The 24,100-nt window shown below is 47.1% G+C and overlaps 1 protein-coding gene and 2 non-coding genes across 3 annotated transcripts in view; 2 read left to right on the forward strand and 1 right to left on the reverse strand.

Moving 5' to 3' along the window:
• The window catches only part of ADAMTS18 (ADAM metallopeptidase with thrombospondin type 1 motif 18), a 187,193-nt gene that overhangs the window by 123,415 nt on the left and 39,678 nt on the right, over nt 1-24,100 (reverse strand). Inside the window, exons 4-6 of the mRNA XM_038771822.1 lie at nt 11,817-12,069; nt 8,155-8,354; nt 5,839-5,922 (exon numbers count right to left, since the gene is read on the reverse strand). Of these exons, the coding sequence (XP_038627750.1) occupies nt 5,839-5,922; nt 8,155-8,354; nt 11,817-12,069 (537 nt within the window). The remainder of the gene's footprint in view (nt 1-5,838; nt 5,923-8,154; nt 8,355-11,816; nt 12,070-24,100) is intronic.
• Nucleotides 17,444-17,581, forward strand: LOC119920224. Its single transcript, XR_005447982.1, has one exon. It is a non-coding gene; the product is annotated as a small nucleolar RNA SNORA7 (small nucleolar RNA).
• On the forward strand, nt 21,598-21,735 carry LOC119920008. Its single transcript, XR_005447779.1, has one exon. It is a non-coding gene; the product is annotated as a small nucleolar RNA SNORA7 (small nucleolar RNA).

Below are 24,100 nucleotides of genomic sequence, written 5' to 3' on the forward strand. Positions count from 1 at the left end.
GAAAGGCACTCCCTGTATTTGTAGTACTTGTCAGATGCTTACTATGTGCCAAGCACTGTGCTCAGTGCTGGGGTAGATGCAATATCATCAGATCAGACACAGTCCCTGTCCCATGTGGGGGCTCACAGTCTAAGGAGGAGGGAGAACAGGCATTTCATCTCCATTTTACAGATGATGAAACCAAGGCACAGGTCAAGCTATTTGCCCACTGTCACACAGTAGGCAAGCGGAGGAGTAAAGATTAGAACACAGGTCTCCTGACTCTAAGTCCTGTGTTTTTTCCACTAATTCTGTTAGTTATCAAGGGTCTATTAAGGTGCTAAACACTGAGGTCGAGACACAAGAATCAGATCGCACACAGTCCCTGTCCCACATGCAGCTCCTAAGCTAAATGGGAGGAGATGCAGGCATTATATCCCATTTTGCTGAGGAGGAAATGAAGGCTCGGAGCGGTGGGGTGACATCTTATTTCACACAGCCAGTCAGTGGTAGAGCCAGGATTAGAACCTGGGTATCCTGACTCCCAGTCCCAGGCTCTTTCCACTAGGGAATACAGACTGCCCTTTCCTTGCAGGAGTCCAATGGGAACAGACCCTTCTCCCAACCCTACCTGGTCCGGATGTCGTTTCCCTCCCACATCCCCCTCTAGACTGCAAGCTCGTTGTGGGCAGGGAATGTATCTCTTTACTGTTGTACTCTCCCAAGTGCTCAATATAGTGCTCTGCCCAAAGGAGCGCTCAATAAATACAATCAAATGAATGAATGAATGAACATCACTTTCGGCTTCAACCTTCTCTGCTCTTTCCTCATCTGCCAAGACTGTGAGCTCGTTGTGGGCAGGAATGTGTCTGCTTGTTGTTATATCATACTCTCCCAAGTGCATAGTACAATGTTTTGCACACAGTAAGCACTCAATAAATATGATTGAATGAATGAATGAAAGAGCTGGGAAGCAGTTGGACCAGTCTGGGCCTGAGGCTGAGACTGAAGCTGAGGTCCGGAGGGAGAGAAGTGGCTTGACCTAATGAAAAGGACACTGGCCTGGAAGTCAGAGAACTTGGGTCCTAATCTCGGCTCTGTCCCTTTTTTTTTCTTTTATGGTATTTGTTAAACTCTATGTATCTCATTGTGGACAGGGAATGTGACTGCTAATTCTTTTGTATTGTATTCTCCCAAGTGCTTAGTACAGTGCTCTGCACATAGTAAGTGCTCAATAAATGTGATTGATTGATTGCCAGGAGCTGTTCTAAACGCTAGGGTAGATACAAAGTAATCAGATTGGACACAGTCTCTGTCCCACATGGAGTTCACAGTCTTAATCCCCATTTTACGGATGAGGTAACTGAGGCACAGAGAAGTGTAAGTGACTTGTCCAAGGTCACACAGCAGAGAAGTGGCAGAGCTGGGATTAGAACCCAAGTCCTTCAGACTCCCAGGCCCATACTCTACCCACTAGACCATGCTGCTTCTCATGTACGTCCTGGATGACCTTGGGCAACTCATTTCACTTCTCTGTGTCTCAGTTTTCTCTTATTTAAAATGGAGATTCAATACTTTTTCTCCCTCTCTCTCAGACTGTGGGACAGGGACTGCATCTGCCCTATCTCATATCTACCCCAGTGCTTAGTTCAGCTCTTGGCATATAGTAAGAGCTTAATAAGTACCACAGTAATTATTATTAGTAGGAGAGCTGAAAGGGTGAGAGAGTAAATGATGGGAAAGAACCAAGCGAGGAGCTCCCAATCAACCAGTGGCTGCAAGGTTGGGCTCTTCAGAGACCCAGAGGCCATGCTGGGGTCCTGGCAATTATTCATTCATTCATTCAATCAATCATATTGATTGAGCGCTTACTGTGTGCAGAGCACTGTACTAAGTGCTTGGGAAGTACAAGTTGGCAACATATAGAGATGGTCTCTACCCAACAGCGGGCTCACAGTGTAGAAGGGGGAGACAGACAACAAAACAAAACATATTAACAAAATAAAATAAATAGAATAAATATGTACAAGTAAAATAGAGTAATAAATATGTACAAACATATATACATATATACAGGTGCTGTGGGGAGGGGAAGGAGGTAAGGCGGGGGGGATGGCGAGGGGGAGGAGGGGGAGAGGAAGGAGGGGGCTCAGTCTGGGGCAAGCCCTTCCTGTGTGTCAAGCACTGTTCTAAGGATTGGGGTAGATACAAAATAGAAAAACAGTGTAGCTTAGGGATAGAAAGGATGATAATAATAATAGATAGATCCCAGGGCCGGAGAGTCAGAAGGACGTGGGTTCTAATCCCAATTCCGCCACTCGTCTACTGTGACTTTGGGCCTGTCACTTCACTACGTCCTGGCCATCTCATCTGTAAAATGGGGATAAGACCGTGAGCTCCATGTGGGATACAGACCGTGTCCAACCTGATGAGCTCGTATTCATTCATTCATTCAATCGTATTTATCGAGCACTTACCGTGTGCAGAGCACTGTACAAAATGCTTGGGAAGTACCTACCCCAAAGCTCAGAACAGTGCCTGGCACATAGTAAGTGCTTAACAAATACCATTTTTAAAATAATAATAATAATGATGGCATTTGTTCAGCGCTTACTACATGCAAAGCACTGTTCTAAGTGCTGGGGGGATACAGGGTGATCACGCTGTCTCACGTGGGGCTCAGAGTCTTCATCCCCATTTTACAGATGAGGGAACTGAGGCTCAGAGAAGTTAAGTGACTTGCCCAAGGTCACACAGCAGACAGGTGGAAGAGCCGGCATTAGAACCCGTGACCGCTGACTCCCAAGCCCGCACTCTTTCCACTGAGCTTCTTTAATAAACCAGTTAATCACGGAGATTAGGGACCATGCCCGACATGGGGCTCACAGTCTAAGTAGGAGGGAGAACAGGGGTTGAACCCCCATTTTTCCAGCCATGGGGAATGGAGCAGGGGCAGCACAGTGAGGACCCGTTTTGGAGGTGGGGAGGGAGGTCAGGGAAGGGCTCGGGCAAGGGGGCCCCATCCTGGGGCAGTGGGAGGAGGCGCCAACCGAACCCCCTCTATCAGCATGCAGGCCACAGGCAGAGCAGGCCCCATCACCCCAACATGCAGCCTCCTGGCACACCATAGGTTTTGCATCCTCTGGCATGGTGCTTATATGGCAAGTGGCTAAAGGGCAGCTAAAGAGGCTAACAAGGAAACAGTCTTACTCATGCATGGCCAGTGTCCTGACTTCTGGGTCCTGAATGGTAGGAGCCCGGGGTCGGGATGCCTGTGGGGAAAGTCTCAGTTCGTGTCAGCTGGGGAGACCTTGGGTAGACTGGGGCCAAACCTGAATTGCCTTCTGCAGGCAGTGTGGTCTAGTGGACAGAGCAAGGTCCTATAAGTCAGGAAACCAGGGTTCTAATCCCTTCTGCGCCACTTGCCTGCTCTGTGTGAACTTGGGCAAGGCACTTAACTCTAAACATGTTTCCTCATCTGTGAAATAAGGAGAAGATAGATTGTGAGCCCTGTGGGGGACAGGGACTGTATTCCACTTAATAATAATAATAATAACAATGGCATTTGTTAAGTGCTTACTATGTGCAAAGCACTGTTCTAAGTGCTCAGGGGATACAAAGTGATCATGTGGGGCTCACGGTCTTAATCCCCATTTTACAGATGAGGTAACTGAGGCTCAGAGAAGTGAAGTGACTGGCCTAAGGTCACACAGCTGACATGTGGCGGAGCGGGGATTAGTACCCACGACCTCTGACTCTCAAGCCCGGGCTCTTTCCACTGAGCCACACTGCTTCTCTATGGCTTCACTTGGGCACCTTTTATCTATCCCAGTGCCTAGCACACACTAAGCATTTAATAAATGCCCCAAATTCTAATTCCTGTAAAAACAAAGGCCAGAGCAAGTGTCAACAAGTGATAGAGATGGGAGGGGGAGTGAATCAAATGATGCCCTCTGGGAGAAAGACTTGCCTTCCACAGTCATGGCCGAAGAAAGTGAACATAACGTTTTAGGAAGGACATTGAGTGTAGAAGCCCTTACAGGGTTTCTGTTTTAACAAACCTAACTCAGATCCCTAAGGTCAATAAGGGTTTGATATTAAGTGCCGGGGTGGATATGAGCAAAATGAGTTCCCCCTCTTCCCCCTCTCCTTCCCCCCGCCTTACCTCCTTCCCTTCCCCACAGCACCTGTATATATGTATATATGTTTGTACGTATTTATTACTCTATTTATTTATTTATTTTACTTGTACATATCCATTCTATTTATTTTATTTTGTTAATGTTTTGTTTTGTTCTCTGTCTCCCCCTTCTAGACTGTGAGCCCACTGTTGGGTAGGGACCGTCTCTATATGTTGCCAACTTGTACTTCCCAAGCGCTTAGTACAGTGCTCTGCACACAGTAAGCGCTCAATAAATATGATTGATTGATTGACACAGCCCCTAGCCCATGTGGGGCTCACAGTCTCAATTCCCGTTTTACAGATGAGGTAACTGAGGCACAGAGAATAATAATAATAATGGTATTTGTTAAGTGTTTACTATGTGCCAGGCACTGTACTAAATGCTGGGGTGGATATGGGAAGCAGCATGGCTCAGTGGAAAGAGCATGGGCCTGGGAGTCAAGAGGTCATGGGTTCTAATCCCTGCTCCGCCACATGTCTGCTGTGTGACCTTGGGCAAGTCACTTAACTTCTCTAAGCCTCAGTTACCTCATCTGTAAAATGGGGATTAAGACTGTGAGCCCCAGGTGGGACAACCTGATCACCTTGTATCCCCCCCCAGTGCTTAGAACAGTGCATTGCACATAGTAAGCGCTTAACAAATGCCATCATTATTATGCAAGCAAATTGGGATGGACACGGTTCCTGTCCCACATGGGGCTCACAGTCTCAATCCCCATTTTATAGATGAGATAACTCAGTCAAAGAAGTGAAGTGACTTGCCCTAAAGCCACACAGCAGACAAATGGAAGAGGCGGATTAAAACTCAGGACCTTCTGATTCCCAGGCCAATGCTCTGTCCACTATGCCATGCTGAAGTGACTTGCCCAAGATCACACAGCAGATCAATGGTGGGGTTGGGATGAGAAACCATGACCTTCTTACTCCCAGGCCCATGCTCTATCCACTATGCCATGCTGCTTGATTTGAACCAGAACACACTCCAGCTCAAAGGCCCCTGTGGCATCAGAGTTTAAATTTGGCTCTTCAGTTCAGACTTTCACCTAATCACCTGAGAAGAATCTCCTTGAACCTGGCTTCAACCTGCCCCACCCTTTCTAGGTACATTAATCAAATGAGGAGACGGAGGACCACCCTGAATAGATGGTTTGGGGCTGTGGGGTGGGGGAACTAACACTAAGAGCCTTCAACTGACAGCTGGAACAAACAAGGTCACACTGCTGATAAGAGGAAGAAACAAGAAGACCTTGAGCCTGGGCCCCGAGCCAGATGAGAAACAAGACTGAGGGGATGTTCTCAGGGGTCGACCTGGATTAACCTGGCACAGGCCCAGCTGAGAGAGATTCAACCACCCTGACTGCATCGCCGTGGGGAGGGGCGGGCTGGGTGGGGGTCCCAGGAGGAGAAGGAAGTGGAGGCGGGAGGTTGAGACAGAGGAATCCGGGTCGGAGGGGTGGGGACGGGTGTTCAGCATGGGACGAGAGCCGGGGTAACTGGAGGCCATGTCTGGTAGCTGGTGGGATGTTCCGGTCTCCACCTGTGGGTGAGCGCAGGGACCCCCTCCCCCCACATCTCACCAGGAAAGGACGAGGTTTTCCGGGAGCATCCCGGCAACGGAGGCCTGATCCCGCAGCTAGCTCATCTCCACCCATGAGGCCACCAGGTAAACCACTTACCGGTTCTCGTTCAAGGAGAAGGACGCTCACCACTACGATGTTTATGTCACTCCCAATGGTTCCATCTTTGAAAAGACTGGAAACCTGGGTGGATGATGGAAAATAAAATGTAGCTATGAAACGTAGAACACTTCCACCCACAAAACAATGAACTCCACAGGTAAATCTGTGCAAATGAATTTTACCTCCACACCATGCTGATTGCATTTGCAGTATAGCCCTTTGTGGGCAGGGATTGTCTCTATTGCTGAACTGTACTTTCCAAGCGCTTAGTACAGTGCTCTGCACACAGTAAGTGCTGGATACATACGATCGAATGAATGAATGACCCTTAAAGGGGTAAAATCCCTGCTATGTTCATGCAAAGAGATTCTCTTCTTTCAACTCTTTGATTACTTCTAGATTCCCTCTTGGCAGAGGAGGAGAGTTTTGATTAGCTACATCTCTTCTCCTGCTACTCCCCAGTTTGCTCCTCCCAAGCTCACCTTCTAGATGAGAGGCAGTGTGGTCTAGTGGAAAGAGCCTGGTCTGAAAGTTAGAGGATCTGGGTTCTAATCCCAGACTCCATCTCTTGCCTTCTATGTGACTTTGGGTAAGACACTTCACATTATTGTATCTATTATGTGCTTACTATGTTTCAAGCACTGTATTAAGTGCTGGGGTAGATATAAGATAATCAGATCAGATACAGTCCCTGACCCACTTGAGCCTCACAGTCCAGGAAGGTGGGAGAATAGGTATTCAATCCCCATTTTACAGATGAGCCACAGATAAGTGAAGTGAGTTGCCCAAGGTCACACAGAAAGCAATCGGCACAGCCAAGATTAGAACCTGGGTCCTCTAACTCCCAGGCCTGTGCTCTTTCTACTAGGCCACACTGCTTCTCAGGCACTTCTCTGGGCCTCGGTTTCCTCATCTGTAAAATGAGGATTAAATATTTGTCCTCCCTCTCCCTTAGACTGTGAGCCCCATATGGGACAGGAACAATGTCAGACCTGGTAGTATTGTATTTACCTCAGTGGTTGGCACATAGTAAGTGTTCAGCAAATACCACAATTATTATTATACCTGACTCACTACTTGCCTGCCTCCATCCCTCACTCAAGCTGCTCCCCTAGCCTGGAATTCTCTCCTCTCCAGTCCTACCAGATCACAAATCTGCCCACCTTCAAATACTTTTAGGTCTGTCTCCATTAGAGTGTAAGCACCTTGTGGGCAGGGACTATGTCACTTGCTTGCTTTATACTTCTCTGGCACCTGGCATGCTGGAACGCTGGGAATCAGCGTGGCTTAGTGGAAAGAGCACGGGCTTAGGAGTCAGAGGTTGTGGGTTTGAAACCAGGCTCCGCCACTTGTCAGTTTTGTGACTTTGGGCGAGTCCCTTAATTTCTCTGGGCCTCAGCTTCCTCATCTGTAAAATGGGGATTAAGACTGTAAGCCCCACATGGGACAACCTGATTACCTTTTATCTACCCCAGTGCTTAGAACAGTGTTTGGTGCATAGTAAGCGCTTAGAGAAGCAGCACTCTTAATGGAAAGAGTACGGGCTTGGGAGTCAGAGGTCTTGGGTTCTAATCTCAGCTCCACCACTGATCAGCTCTGTGGCTTTGGGAAAGTCACTTGACTTCTTTGTGCCTCAGTTACCTCATCTGTAAAATGGGGATTAAGACTGAGCCCTACGTGGGACAATCTGATTACCTTGCATCTACCCCAGCACTTAGAACAGTGCTAGGTACATAGTAAGTGCTTAGCAAAGGCCATTCTTCTTATTATTATTATTGTTACCTAGCCATTATTATTATTATCAATCAATCATATATTATTATTATTATTATTATTAACAAATACCATCCTTATTATTATTATTATTACCTGGTACAGTGCATCCTACTCAGTGGGTATTCGATAAATACTGCTATATTACTACTACAGCCACACCAGCATCCATCCTCCTCCAGGAAGCTTTCCCCGATTAGTTTACACCTTAGGCACAGCATCCCAACAGCCACCTCAGCACCTCCGTGTTCTGCTCCTGGCCTCAGGACTCACGTACATAGGCATCTTGCTTTGTACATTTGATTACTGATCTATTTCATCCACCCAAATACGTACTATTTCCTGTTATATACCCCGGCTCTTCCTCTGGCTCTCTGTACATCGTTTCTGTCTGTCCATCTCCCCCATTGAGAACAGGGACTGTATATCTGGCTTCTGCCATACTCTCCCAAGTGCTTCGAAGAGGGCTTCGTGCTCGTGGAGGTGCTCTGTCCATGCTACTGATGGATTGATTGCTTTCTGCCCTCACCCTTGACTTACCATGTTCATTACCGTTAAGATGTACGTGGTTATGTTGTCTTTCCCGTGATTCTCCACCATTTTCTTGTCTGCTACCACAAGGGTTTCCACATTCAACCTGCCTCCTTTCTGAGCTTTTCCAGTGGATCTTTTGAGCCTGCCTGAGACGCTGTATTCATCTGACTGTACGTAGGTGTCCTGGGTGGGAGGCTTGGGGGCGTCTAGGGAGGAACAGAACGGTTGCTTCAGAAGGGAGTCTCTGGGGAGACCCTCCTGCTCCAGAACAAAGGAATCAGCTGGCAAGATGAGGTGAACATAGCTTGCAAGCCTCACCCGGCGCTCGGGTACAGGAGGCCCCCACCCCCACCCCGGACTCCCAACCCTGGGATGTCCCATCCCTAGGGCATGCGTCGACAGGAAATGGTTGCCATATGAGGACCACATTCAGGGTTGGGGGGCTGTCACTCAGTGAACACAGCTGGGATCACCATCGATCTTGGCCGAGAGACACCCTCTCTAGTTATCTCTCCATGGATCATCAGCCTGACGAAAGACTCCTGCCTCTTGTGGGGAGGTGGGAGCATCAGATCTGCGGTGTATAAGTGGTTCTCGACCCAAACTGCTGGCAGGGGAAGGAATCACAAAAAACACTGGGTCCTTCCCCTACTGTAGGTGATGTTCACTCAGAAGGGGAAAATGCAACCATCCAGGGGGGTGAGGGGGGAGGCTGTGACGGATGGAGGCCCAACACTCTCGGGAAAGGAACGAGGAGCTGCCGGCAAGTCTAATGGCCGGCTTATGTACACATGTACATATGTACGTACGTCCATAGCCATAATTTATTTTAATGTAATAATAATTCATAATAAAATAATAATTATTATGGAATTTGTTAAGCGCTTACTATGTGCCAATCACTGTTCTAAGCTCTGGGATGCATACAAGGTGGGACACGGTCCCTGTCCCACATGGAGCTCATGCTCTTAATTCCTATTTTACAAGTGAGATAACTGAGTCAGAGAGAAGTGAAATGACTTGCCCAGGGTCACAGAGCAGACAAGTGGCAGAGCCAGAATTATAACCCAGGTCCTCCTGACTCTCAGGTCTGTGCTCTATCCACTAAGCAATGCTGCTTCTCATAATGTCTAGCTCCTCCTCTAGACTGTAAGCTCCCTATGGGCAGGGAACATGTCTACCAACTCTGTTAGATTGTACTCTCCTAAGGGCCTAGTGCAGCACACAGTAAGAACTCAGTAAATACCACTGATTGATGGACTGCCTGATAGGCTAGAGAGGGAGGAGCTGGCCGGCTAGCCGGCTGGGAAGGGAGCTGAAGCTGGAGAAAGGTTGTGAGGACAAGCTTTTGGGGGATGAGTTGTGTGACCTTGGGCAAGTCACTTAACTTCTCTGTGCCTCAGCTACCTCATCTGTAAACTGGGGATTGGGACTGTGAGCGCCACGTCAGACAGGGACTGTGTCCAAACTAATTTGCTTGTATCCACCCCAGCGCGTAGTACAGTGCCTGGCACAGTAAGCATTTAACAAATAATAATAATATTAATAATGATGATGGCATTTGTTAAGCATTTACTATGTGCCAAGCACTGTTATAAGCGCTGGGGTAGATACAAGGTTATCAGGTTGTCCCAAGTGGGGCTCACATCTTAATCACTATTTTACAGATGAGGCAACTGTGGCTCAGAGAAGTTAAGTGACTTGCCCAAAGTCACACAGTTGACAAGTGGTGGAGCGGGATTAGAACTCATGACCTCTGACTCCCAAGCCCGTGCTCTTATACCACAATTATTATTATTATTATAAGGAGTGGAGCTCTGGTACAGAGGGCATCTGTGTGGTAGAATCCAGGGACTACAGCAGCCAGGATCTGGAGAAAGGGGCGACCCCCAAAATGAAACCTAGGGAAGAATGGGTGTACCCACAGCAGGCCCCCAGTACAGTGTCCTCCACACAGCAGAATGCCCAGTACAGTGCCCTGCTCACCGGAGGCACCTGGGACAGTACTTTACAGCTGGATTGGTCCTGTCAAGTCTCTTGTATCGTCTTCTCCCAATGTCGAGTACAGTGCTCTGCACACAGCCCTCAATTAATACCACTGAACGATTGATTGAGGGGTTTGGATCAATTCCGGGATGAGTCCCTGCATCCTGCAACCCTGAGCCCACCCCGTGTGACTTAAAAAAAACTGGTCCCACTGCAGGCACCCCATCTCTTCCCCTGCTGTGGGGTCCCCTTGCAGATCTGCCCTGCCCGGGACTCTGCACCCCAAGGGTGGGGCAGTGGGGGTGGAGCCAGGAAGGAGGGGAGAACTAGGAGGTCTGAGCACTCAGCATGGCCAAGAGCCAGGGAAAGAGACTAGTGTCAGAAATCTCTGAAGCTCTGATCAGCTGAGTGGGGGATGGGGAGGAAGGCATGATGCTCTGGGCTGCAGGTTTCTCTCAGGCAAGTCCCTGAAGCATCCCCGCAAACAGAACACTTGAGAACCCAATGGTGCAAATGGCTGATTTCCTATTGCTCTGGGACTGAGCCTGGCTGAGAATCTTCTGGGCCTTCCACTCGACAGCCCGGGGTCCTGTGACTATGCCAACGGGAGAGAGCAGTCTTAACTGCTCCACCACCTTCCCCCATGGATGGCTTCTCACCAGGGGAGCCGCCTGAGGGTGCCGGATGCTGCACTTGCAGAGACCAGACATTCAGTCATGCCTGATGCCAGGCACACAGGATAACATGATGACACCAAACGGAACATGGTGGAGAGGTCCATCTGAGGTCATCTGAACCGGGACCATGTCTCTGGGGGCAGCGGGGGAGACCCCTAGCCTGCACCCCGAAACCAGTTCTGGAGCCAATGCGTTCCCTTCCCCAGGTCCTGCAAACCCGGGAGCCGCTTCCAAGCCCTGGAACTCAAGGGCAGGAGCCAAGGCAGGGTGCGGCCAGGGGCTGACAATTAAAACAGCAGACGGAAAAGGCCATAACCGGTGCCGTATCCGGGGCAGATGGATGGCCACCCTATGGCCCTCTTTGAAGCGGCTGCCGGACGGTCTCGCATGCTGAGGACATCAGGACTGAACCAGGAACAGGGAAGCTTCTGCCTTCCTCCCCTCCCCAATGACAGATCTTTAAAGGCATTTTCCATGTGAACTGAGGACCAAGCTCCAATGCAGAACAAGAGCAGGGCTTGGGAACCAGCGAACAGCGAAACAAAGAAAGAAGATTGTCCATTGAAATGTATGACAATCTCATTCAAACTTGGACAAATGATCTGCCACCCAGTTATTGGGATTACTCTGAACCTACTGGAACCTTTGGATGGTAAATTCTTTGAGAGCAGGGACTCTATTTTCCCCCACCCCCCAACCCCGGCATCTAATAGAGTGATGGTGCCAGGTACAGTGCTCTGCACCCAGAAGGTCCTTGGCACAGTGCTCTGCCCACAGTAAAAGCTCAGGACAGTGCTCTACACACATTCAGTGCTCAGTTCCGTGTCCTGTGCCCAGCAGGTGCTCAGCAAATACCACTGGGTCTTAACAAATCGCAGTGCTTGGAGTCCAAGTGTACCTTCCCCCTGATGTGTTTTAAAACAGGCCACCCAATGGCCAGCGTTTGTATAACCCAGTCAGCCACGAGAAACAGTCAACAAAACAAGAGAATACTTCCTTACATACATTTCTTGCGTCGCCCACAGAAGTGCTGTTTTTGCCCCCTTCCACGTTGCAAACCAGCCTGCTCGGGGTGGACAGGGAGGTCCCAACTTGAGCCAGAATCCAGTTGGTAGCGATGGACCTTCGCTTCAGCCGCTCTCTTGTATAGCACGTGGGCATGGTGGCCTTCAGGCAGCGTGTAGTTGTGCTTCTGGGCTAGGAGCTGAGGTAAGGGTGATATGAGGAATTCGTTTTCTTGGGTCCTAATTAAACCTGACTGGAAAAAGAGAAGATGATGCTTATTGCCATGCTCCCTCTTGGCCCATAGTTATTGAGCACTCACTGTGTGCAAAACACTGTACTAAGTGCTTGGGAGAGTACGTGATAACGATATAATAATAATTATGGCATTTGTTATGCACTTGCTATGTGCCAAGCACTGTTCTAAGCACCAAATAATGATGGTGTTTGCTAAGCACTAGGTGCCAGGCACTTTACTAAGGCCTGGGGTGGATGCAAACAAATCTAGTTGTATGGTCCTTTGTCCCAAGGACAATCCCTATTGTACAGATGAGGTAACTGAGGCCCAGAGAAGTGAAGCGACTTGCCCAAGGTCACACAGCAGACAAGTGGCGGAGCCAGGATTAGAACCCATGACCTTCTGACTTCCAGGCCCATGCTCTAGCCACTACGCCATGTATTATAATAATAATGATGATGGTATTTGTTTAGCACTTACTATGTGCCAAGCACTTTTCTAAGCACTGGGGTAGATACAAGGTCATCAGGTTATCTCACATCGGGCTCACAGTCTTAATCCCCATTTTACAGATGAGGTAACTGAGGCACAGAGAAATTAAGTAACTTGCCCAAGGTCACACGGCTGACAAGTGGCAGAGATCAGAACCCACGACCTCTGACACCCAAGCCCGGGCTCTTTCCAGTAAGCCACGCTGCTTCTCACAGACACCTGCTCACAGTCTAGAGTTTCCTCCACACTCATGTCTATCATTATGTTTCCCTTTAGTTGGTTGCTGTCTGGGAACCCACCCCACTCCCAAATACTGTCTTGGTGGTATCGTCCTCTCCCAAGCACTTAGAACAGTGCTCTGCAAACAGGAAGTGCTCAATAAATACCACTGATGATGATGATCAAAAGCATGGTGTCCATTAAGCGCTTACTATGTGCCAAGCATTCTGCTGAGCACCCGGAGCTCCCACGTCAAGAGGGAGGAAGAACAGGACTCCTATCTCCATTTTACAGATGGGGAAACTGAGGCCCAGAGAGGTTAAGAGATTTGCCCCAGCTCACCCAGGAGGTGAGGGGCAGGCTAGGGATTAGAATCTGGGTCTCCTGGCTCTCTGTCCCATACTTTTTCCACTAGGCCACGCAAAGCATTTTAGTTTGATCGATCAATCATATTTATTGAGTACTTATTGTGTGCAGAGCACTGTATAAAGCACTTGGGAGAGCAAAACACTCCAGAAAGATTTGAAAGAACAGATAATAGGAAAGTTGAAACCCCAATGCAGGTAGCCAGATCACATTTAGACTGCTCTTCCTCCTTGTTAGAATGTAGGCAGAGAACATGCGTCTTGCTACCGTTGTACATACCCAAGGGCTTAGTACAATGCACTGCACTCAGTAGTAAATACCATCATTAACTACTACTACTACTACTACAATCTGAAGTAGATCAATGGATCCAACTCGATTTTTACAATGTCTTTTAAGTGCATACTATGTGTCAGGCACTATATTAAGCTCTGGGGTAGATACAAACCGATCAGGGTGGACACAGTATTAATCCTGTTAATCAGGAGAAGCAGCATGGTTTAGTGAATAGAGCGCAGGCCTGGTAGTCAGGACATCACGGGTTCTAATCCAGGCTTGGCCATTTGTCTGCTGTGACCTTGGGCAAGTCACTTCACTTCTCTGGGCCTCAGTTACCTCATCTGTAAAATGGGGATTGAGACTGTGAGCTCTATGTAGGACGGGGACTGTGTCCAACTGATTTGCTTGTATCCACCCCAGCACTTAGTACAGTGCCTGGTACATAGTAAGCACTTAACAAATACCATAAAAAATCCCCATTTTATAGATGTTATAGAGTAACTGAGGCACAGAGAAGGGAAGTGACTTGCTCTAGGTCACAGAGCAGACAAGACGTGGAGCTGGGATTAGAACCCGGGTCATTCTGACTCCCAGGCCCGTGCTCTATCCACTAGGCCTCGCTTCGTGCTGCTTGAGGTTTTCCTGGCACTTACCAGGTGGGTCCTCACTCTCAAGGACAGAGGACACACAGCTAATGAGGCCTAATCCCCTTTGGCAAATCTCCCACAATCCATCTGAAACATACACTGAGATGGGAAGCCATCATGCTATTTGGAGACCATTGTCTGCTAAATGATACTTACTCCCTTTTGCTGGAAAACATAAAGAGTAAATCTGTTTTTTATTTCTCATTTGCAAATTTCCACATCTGAAATGATTCCCAAAGGGACTGACTTTATATAGAATCCAAACCATCTGAAATGAAGGGTTTTCTCTGTTTTCCTTTGAAGAACCTGCACATCACGTTTTCATTGCAAATAGAAGTGCTATATATAAAATTGTGAGAACAAATTGAGAATTTCAGAAATGTGGGATGAAAACTAGTCCATGTAGTGAATGTATTTTTCAGGTTGGGGGTGAAAGTAATTCAAAACTCAATAATAATAATGGCAGTGGTGGTAATTTTTTAAGCGCTTACTCTGTGCCCAGCTCTGTAGTAAGTGCTAGGGCAATAATAATGTTAATAATTATGGTATTTGTTAAGCGCTGACTATGTGCAAAGCACTGTTTTAAGCGCTGGGGTTGACACAAGGTAATCAGGTTGTCCCATGTGGGGCTCGCAGTTTTAATCCCCATTTTACAGGTGAGGTAACTGAGGCACAGAGAAGTGAAATGACTTACCCAAAGTCACACAGCTGAAAAGTGGCAGAGCCGGGATTAGAACCCACAACCTCTGACTCCCAAGCCTCTTTCCACTAAGCCACACTGCTTCTCAAAAGGTTTTGGCTTCTCCCATAGAAATAATGATTGGTTCTTCTGATGAGAAACTTAAATCCAACCCTGGAAGAGGAGTGGATGAGCTTATTCATTCATTTATTCATCCATTCAATCGTATTTACTGAGTGCTTACTGTGCTACCCTGGTATCATCCAGCATGACCTAGTGGATAGAGCACAGGCCTGGGAGTCAGAAGGTCATGGGTTCTAATCCCGGCTCTGCCACTTGTCTATTGTGTGACTTTAGGCAATTCACTTCACTTCTCTGTGCCTCAGTTCCCACATCTGTAAAATGGGGATTGAGACTGTGAGCCCCACATGGAACAGGGACCATGTCCAAGCCCTTGGGAAAGTACAGTACAATAATAAATGGACACATTCCCTGCCCACAACAAGCTTAGGAATCATCCTTTTTGAGTGATGGGTGGGGAGGGTGTGAGAAGGCCTGAAACCCATCAGTTCCCATTATCTCTCAGAACCCTCCATTGACCATTCCATTTCTTGGCTTCAGTCAACTCAGGCAACCAATCAGTCCCTCAATCAGTCAATCAAACAACGGTATTTACTGAATGCCTACTAGGTGCAGAGCACTGTACTAAGGACTTGGGAGAGAATTAGATGATACAACCTCTGCACCGAAGGAGCTTACACATCTGTATGGGCAGGGAAAATGGACAGAAAATCATTTACAAGTAGGAAGGAGAAATGTTCTAAGCGTAGAGTATGGAAAATGAAATGTACAAAAGTGCAATGAGGTGAAGGGACTTGCCCAAGTTCACTCAGCAGGCCAGGGGCAGAGCTGGGAATAGAAACTGGGTCTCCTGACTCCCAGCCCGGGGCTTTTCCCCCAGGCCACGCAGCCAGCAATGGGGGTGGGGGAGGTTGAAACTTAACAAGAGTCAAGTGAATCGCTCATAACTCAGGCCCGGGGAGTAAATAAGGAGACATTGGCTGACGAGGCCCTTCTGAAAGACAGAGAGATGGGCAGTTGGAATTTTTCCTTGACTGGAGCGGAGGCTGCATAAAGAGACACCAGTGAGCATCACGCTGTAGTTGCCAAGTGAAGTGTTCTGCTCCCCAAGGCAGCCAAATCTCCCCACTACATTTCTTTGCATTGGTGGAAACCACGTGGACCCAGCATGACAAACCACACGTAAACTTGCCCAACTGTGCTGATGGCAAAAGAGTCAAGGAACTGAATCAAACTGCCCTAAATAAGCACACATGATTTTCTCTGAGTCCTCAGCACTCAGAATTCATTATCCACAGGATTTCAAACCCCACTGCACCTTGGCCCTGACTCCTAATATAAAGACACTCCTCTCCCTCTCTCCCTCTCTCCCTCTTCCCCACCCCCACCTCCACTGAAGCACAGTTCCTGGTTTGCAAATTCGCAGGCCCAACGCACTACTGCATAAAGGGCTCAGACTAGAAGTCCATGCTTACATTTCATGTTTATCAGATGGTTTGAAGGGGATGAACAGTGGACCAAATTATTTTCCAGGCCTAAGAAACCCTTGACACGCTAAGCATGTTACCATCCCACATGGCGTAGTGGATCGAGCACGGGCCTGGAAGGCAGAAGGTCATGGGCTTTAATTCCAGCTCCACCACTTGTCTGTTGTGTGACCTTGGGCAAGTCACTTCACTTCTCTGTGCCTCAGTTCCCTCATCTGTAAAATGGGGACTGAGACTGTGAGCCCCACATGGGACAGGGACTGTGTCCAACTCGATTTGCTTGTATCTCCAGCACTTAGTACAGTTCCTGGCACATAGTAAGTGCTTAACAATACCACAATTATTATTATTATGTTGGTATATGTTGACAGGGAGGGGGTGCAAGGAGGAGACAGGTGACTACTGGAACAGATAAGATGTTTAATTTGCAGGGAGGGAAAAACGATTTTCTTCGGCCTCCTTGGTTACAACCCATCCCATCCACCCCTTCCTTTCCAACCAAAATGCTACCACTGTAGCACTTATCCTATCCTGCCTTGATTACTGTAACAGCCTCCTTGCTGACCTCCCTGCCTCCTGTCTCTCCCCACTCCAGTTCATACTCCATTCTGCTGCCCAAATCGATTTCCTTCAAAAATATTCAGACCACGTTTCCCCAGTCCTCAAGAAACTCTAGTGGTTGCCCATCCACCTCAGCATCAAACAAAAACACCTCTCCAGTGGCTTTAAATCACTTAATCACTTTGCCCCTTCCTACCTTGCCTCACTACTCTTCTACTACAACCCACCCAGTACACTTCATTCCTCTAATGCTAACCTTCTCACTGTACCTCATTCTTGTCTACCTCACCGCCAACCTCTCGCCCACATTATACCTCTTGTCTGGAACGCCCTCCCTCCTTATATCAGACAGATAATTGTTTTCCCCCACATCAAAGTCACAGAGTAAGTCACTTCACTTTTCTGTGCCTCAGTTCCCTCATCTGTAAAATGGGGATGAAGGCTGTGAGCCCTATGTGGGAGAGGGACTGCATCTAACCTAATTATCTTGTACCTACCCCAGTGCTTAGTACAGTGCCTGACACATAGTAAGCACTTAACAGATACCACAATCATTATTATAATTATAGTAAGAGCTCCGTCACCTCTCAGGGTCACACCTGGAGGGTTTCTAGTACTCTACCAGACTCGACTATGGGAGGGAGAGTCAAGCAGAGGCCTACCCATTCCATTCCTAGCTTGGCCAGTGGTTAGCGAGTGGAAGGCAATCTGCCACAAGTCAAAACTCATCCATGCTGGGCAATAGCAGCATGGAAGAGAATCGAGAGCAGAGACTCTTGTTTACTGTGCAGAAAGAGGCAGTGGTAAACCACTTCCGGATTTTTACCAAGAAAACTTTCTGGATATACTACCAGAACAATTGCAGATGGAGGTGGGGCGTTCTGGGAGAGATGTGTCCATGGTGTCGCTCTGGGTCAGACCCAACTCATTCATTTATTCGTTCATTGATTCAATCATATTTATTGAGCGCTTACTGTGTGCAGAGCACTGTACTAAGCGCTTGGGAAGTACAAGTTGGCAACATATAGAGATGGTCCCTACCCAACAGTGGGCTCACAGTCTACAAGGGGGAGACAGACAACAAAACAAAACATATCAACAAAATAAAATAAATAGAATAAATATGTACAAATAAAATAAATAAATTAATAGGGTAATAAATACGTACAAACATATATACATATATACAAGTGCTGTGGGGAGCGGAAGGAGGTAAGGTGGGGGGATGGGGAGGGGGACGAGGGGGAGAGGAAGGAGGGGGCTCAGTCTGGGAAGGCCCCCTGGAGGAGGTGAGCTCTCAGTAGGGCTTTGAAGGGAGGAAGAGAGCTATGAAGGGAGGAAGAGAGCTACAGCATAAGACAACAACAACAAGAGCTCAGTAAATACTTTCAGTGACAAGAGAACTTTGGCTATTATGGATAAGGGTTTTACTGCTCAGCCTCCACAGTGCAGATTAATTTCTGCCAAGTTGCAAGAAAACTGCCCCGCTTGGGGAGAATGCCAAACTTACTTTTAGACTGTGAGCCCACTCTTTTAGACTGTGAGCCCACTATTGGGTAGGGACTGTCTCTATATGTTGCCAACTTGTAGTTCCCAAGCGCTTAGTACAGTGCTCTGCACACAGTAAGCGCTCAATAAATACGATTGATGATGATGATCAATAGAAATGAAATCACCAAGGTTTTCATAACCACAACAAGGTCAGTGGGGAGTCTAGTTAATCTCTCAAAGAGCAACAAGAAGAAGAGTTTAGAAATAAGATAGTAGAGCTGACCATCACTTTCAAAAGTCACTCTATTGATCGATCAGTCAATCGATGGTATTTTTTGAGAATTTACTGTGCACAGAGCACTCTGGTAAGCCCTTGGGAGAAGGCGACACAATAGAGATGTAGACACGATCCCTGTTCTCAGGGAACGTCCAGGCTAGTGATAGTGCGATCCTATTAATATTAAACTTCAATGCCCAACTATTAGAATTCCCCGAATTCTGACTCCACCACTTGTCTGCTGTGTGACCTTGGGAAAGTCACTTCACTTCTCTGTGCCTTAAGAGAAGCAGCGTGGTTTAGTGGGAAGAGCATGGGCTTGGGACTCAGAGGTCATGGGTTCGAATCCTGCTCCACCACTTGTCAGCTGTGTGACTTTGGGCAAGTCACTTCACTCCTCTGTGCCTCAGTTACCTTATCCGTAAAATGGGGATTAGGACTGTGAGCCCCACATGGGACAACATAATAACCTTGTATCTACCCCAGCGCTTAGAACACTGCTTGGCTCATAGTAAGCACTTAACAAATACCATCATCGTTGTTCTCTATGCCTCAGTTTCATCATCTGTAAAACAGGATTCCGTACCTATTCCCTCTCCCCCTTAGACTGTGAACCCCTTGTGGGACAGGGACTCTGTCCAACATGATTATCTTGTATCTATCCCAGGGCTGAGCACAGTGCTTGGTGCAGAGTAAGAATTTCAATACCATCAGTAAGGCAGATTTGGGGCAGGAAGACAGATTTCAGTCATGAAATTTAAATCCATTTATCCGATGACAACTCATTTTCCTTCATAACAAACAGCCCAAGTTTTTTGATGAGATGAACCTATTGGCTAGCAGCAGAGGGAAGAGGGGAGTTATTCTGCAAGCACCCAAAGGCCGCTCACCAGCATTTAGACAATGCTCATCACAAAACAGCTCTCCTGGTTGGGGCAGGTGACAAGAATCTATGGATATCTCCTTATACTCTGTTGCCTTTTTTCTTATGCTATTTGTTAAGCACTTCCTATTTACCAGGCACTTACTAAGTGCTGGGGTAGATACCAACCAATCAGGTTGGACACAGTCTATGTCCCACATGGGGTTCACAGTCTTAATCCCCATTTTACAGATGATATAATTGAGGCCCAGAGAAGTGAAGTGACTTGTCCAAGGTCACACAGCAAGCAAGTGGCAGAGTCGGGATTAGAACCCAGGTCCTTCTGACGCCTAGGCCTGTGCTCTCTCATCATCATCATCATCAATTGTATTTATTGAGCGCTTACTGTGTGCACAGCACTGTACTAAGCGCTTGGGAAGTACAAATTGGCAACATATAGAGACAGTCCCTACCCAACAGTGAGCTCACAGTCTAAAAGACTAATGGCCATGCTGCTTCTCACTTGCCTGTAGACTGTAAGCTCATTGTGGGTAGTGAGTATGCTATATCATAATCTCCCAAGCACTTAGTACAGTGCTCTGTACCCAATAAGTGCTCAGTAAATACCACTGATTGATTAATTGAGAATGATCTACATCAAAACGACTAAGCAGTGGCTGTTTGGGGAACTGGAAGGGATCATATACAAGCCAGAAGGGCAAAATTAATGATTTAAAGACAGTACTAAGCCCAGTTTTAAATAATAATAATAATAAATATAGCAATAAGGGTAATGGTGTGTGTCAAGCACTGTTTTAAGCACTGGGGTAGATACAAATTAATCAGGTTGGACACAGTCCGTATCCCCCATTGCCCTCGCAATCATAATAGGAGGGAGGACAGGTACTGAGCCCCCATTTTCCAGATGAGGAAACTGAGGCACAGAGAAGGAAGTGACTTGCCCAAGGTCACATGGCAGATCTGGGATTAGAACACAGGTCATCTGACATTCAGGCCCAGGTTCTTTCTACTAGAATACACGGCTTCCCAAGATGATATAGCAGTGGACTTTGGGGAAACCGCAACTGTGTCTCAGTTTCCTCATCTGGAAATTGGGGATTTAAGGCTGTGAGCCCCATGTGGGACAGGGACTATGTACAACCCAATTTAGTTGCATCGACCCCAGCACTTGACACATAGTAAGCTCTTAACAAACATTATTATTCTTCTTGTCATTATTATTATTATTATTAACCAATCTGGGACTCAGTTTCCTCAACTAGAACATGGGGATGCCACCACCTGTTCTTCTTCCCTTTAAAGTTGTGGGAGAGGGATTGCATCTGCTCTGATTATCTTGGGTCTATCCCAGGGCTCGACACACAATAGCTGTTGATTAAACACTTAGTAAGGGCAAACAACGTGTAGGGCGGGTGTCGATCTCACGTCAGACTTTTCATCCGCATGGCTACAGCCTGACTGTCTGTAGTGTTATTTTAGAAAACCAGGGACGGTTACATACTTGTTTATATTTTAACCAAAACAAAGTCAAGATGCTCTCTGCAACTCAGAAGCCTATAATAAGAGATAAACTATGAGAGATGGGCCTCAAATTTGGCTCAAGTCCCCCAGGACAAAAGAACGATTATCCTGAGGGAATTTTAAAATTGTTCAAGTCTGGTAACTAATTTGCTGCTTTTCCTCAGATGAGAACAAAGCCCGCACTGTGTACAGGAAGTGAAAGCTGAATAATTCCTTTGTACTATCAGAGACACCTGAATTGGTTCTGAAAAGGTTGTTTTACCAACTGATTTCTAGCAGTCCTGAAGGAAAAATGGCAGAATGTTTGAAACGTCTCCCTTCCTCTCCCTGTTTTGGAAAGTGGCTCAACACCGTCTATGTAGTAGTAGTAGTAGTAGTAGTAGTAGTAGTAGTAGTAGTAGATGAGAGAGTAGTAGTAATAATGATAATAATAATTGTGGTATTTGTTAAGCACTCACTTTGTGCCAGGTACTGTACTAAGCACAGGGGTGGATGCAAGTAAATCAGGTTGGGCATGGGGTTCACTGTCCTAATTCCTATTTTACAGATGAGGTAACAGGCACTGCCTCTCAGGGTCACACCCAGAGAGTTTCCAGGACTCTACCAGTCTCGGCTATGGGAGGGAGAGTCAAGCAGAGGCCTACCCATTCCATTCCTAGTTTAGCCAGTGGCTAGCGAGTGCAAGGCAATCTGCTACAAGTCAAAACTCACCCATGCTGGGCAGCAGCGGCACAGGAGAGAGTCGAGGGCGGAGACTCAGGTTTACTGTGTGGAAGGAGGCAATGGTAAACCGCTTCTGTATTTTTACCAAGAAAACTCTCTGGATACACTACCAGAACGATTGCAGATGGAGTTAGGGCGTTCTGGGAGAGATGTATATATGGTGTCCCTATGGGTCGAACATGACTCGACAGCATAAGACAACAATAACAACTGAGGCACAGAGAAGTCAACTGACCTGCCTAAGGTGACACAGCAGAGCCGGGATTAGAACCGGCGCCCATGCCCTTGCTCTATCCACTAGGCCATGCTAATGGTATTTATTGAGCAATCAATCAATCTATGGTATTTATTGAGCTCTTACTACGTGCAGGGCACTGTAGTAAATGCTTGGGAGAGTACAAAACAACAGAATTAGCAGACACATTCCTTGGCCATAATGAGCTTACAGTCTTCAGTAATAATCACTGTGGTATTTATTAAAAGCTTCCTCTGTGCCAAACACTGTACAAAGCGCTGGGGTAGACATGAGATCAATGGTTCGGACATGGCTATTGACCAACTAGGTCTCATGATCATAAAGGGAAAGAAAGCAGGTATTTAATCCATATTTTGCAGATGAGGAAACTGAGGCTCAGAGAAGTTAAGTGGCTTTCTGAAGGTCACGCAGCAGACAAATGGCAGAGTCGGGGTTAGGATTGGGTCTTCTGACTCCCAGGTTCTTGCCACTAGGCTACACTACCTCCTAAACTAAACACTTGGGAAATACAAAACAAAGAATTGACACATTCTGATCCCACAAGGAGCCTCCACCGTACTAGGGGAGACAGCCTCTGTCTATTAAATAGCCATTTATTTTGGTGCACTCCAGAAACAGCTGTGTATGCAGATTATAGCAAATGACATGCAGATGGATTAGGTCAAATACTAAATATAGTTAACCCAAACTGCTCCAGGCATGCACCTTAGACTGCACAAGTCGCTATTGATTTAGAAACCAAACAGAAGATTTCTAAAGAACAGGGTCAGATTGTTCTGAGCGGGTCGTTCTCTGTTTCACCATGGCTCTGTACCTTCACCCAGATGATCACCTGCTTCAATCTGATGCCCTTTTCCTGTGTTGAAGCCACCCCTTCTGAAAAATCTCCAAATGATCCCGAGCGTGAAGGACCCTTATCTCCCTTTCCTGACACTCGGCTTGCTTTTCCCTTTCCAAAGATGGGAAATATTTTCCCACGGGAAGCGTTTGGTTCATTGAGAAAAGCAATCTGCCATGTCTATCACTGCCAGATGGAAAAGCCCTTAGTTCAGATCCCATTGAACTGTCTCACTCCACCCGGGGTTTTGTCATCCTCTTCTGGGGGGCAAGGACCAGACTGAGGCTGCCATTTCTAACGTCAAAACCCCGATCACAGAATCGTATGAAAATCTGGTCACTGGCAAATTTCTTACTTGTCAGCCGGAGGAAACCTAATGCTTGCCAGTGATTCTGCAGGTAAGTCTCAGCTCCCAGAATGCACAGAACTACAAGCTCGGTTACCAATCCAGCTATGGAATTTTTTGAGCAGAGCACTGTACTAAGCTCTTGGGAGAGTAGTAGTAGCCCATAAGCACCATGGGACAGTGGGCGGGGAAGTGATTCTCCAAAGGCTCAGGTGATCCGGAAGTGTCAGTTGGGGGAGAAAAAGGGTGGAGAGAGAAAAGATTGATTAGGGGAACCATTATTAAGGTCACACCTCCAAGAGGCCTTCTCCCGTTAAGTCCTCTTTTCCCCCGGCTCGCTCTCCCTTCTCTGACATCTGTACACTTGGATTTGTGACCTTTGGACATTTGATATTCACCCCAACCCCATAATAATAATAATAATACTGTTGGCATGTGTTAAGCACTTATTTTGTGCCAAGCACTGTTCTAAGCACTGGGGTAGATACAAGGTAATCAGGTTGTCCCACGTGGGGCTCACAGTCTTAGTCCCCTTTTTACAGATGAGGTAACTGAGGCACAGAGAAGTTAAGTGACTTGCCCAAAGTCACACAGCTGACAATTGGCAGAGCCAGGATTAGAACCCATGACCTCTGACTCCCAAGCCCGTGCTCTTTCCACTAGACCACGCTGCTTCTGTACATATATTTAAATGATATATAATAATAATAATGGCATTTGTTAAGCGCTTACTATATGCCAAGCACTGTTCCAAGCACTGGGATAGATACAAGGTAATCAGGTTGTCTCATGTGAGGCTCACCGTCTTAATCCCCACTTTACGGATGAGGTAACTGAGGCACAGAGAAGGTAAGTGGCTTTCCCAAGGTCACACAGCAGACAAGTGGCGGAGCTGGGATTAGA

The sequence above is a fragment of the Tachyglossus aculeatus genome, chromosome X1, assembly GCF_015852505.1.
Source record: "Tachyglossus aculeatus isolate mTacAcu1 chromosome X1, mTacAcu1.pri, whole genome shotgun sequence".
Classification (NCBI taxonomy): Eukaryota; Metazoa; Chordata; class Mammalia; order Monotremata; family Tachyglossidae; genus Tachyglossus; species Tachyglossus aculeatus.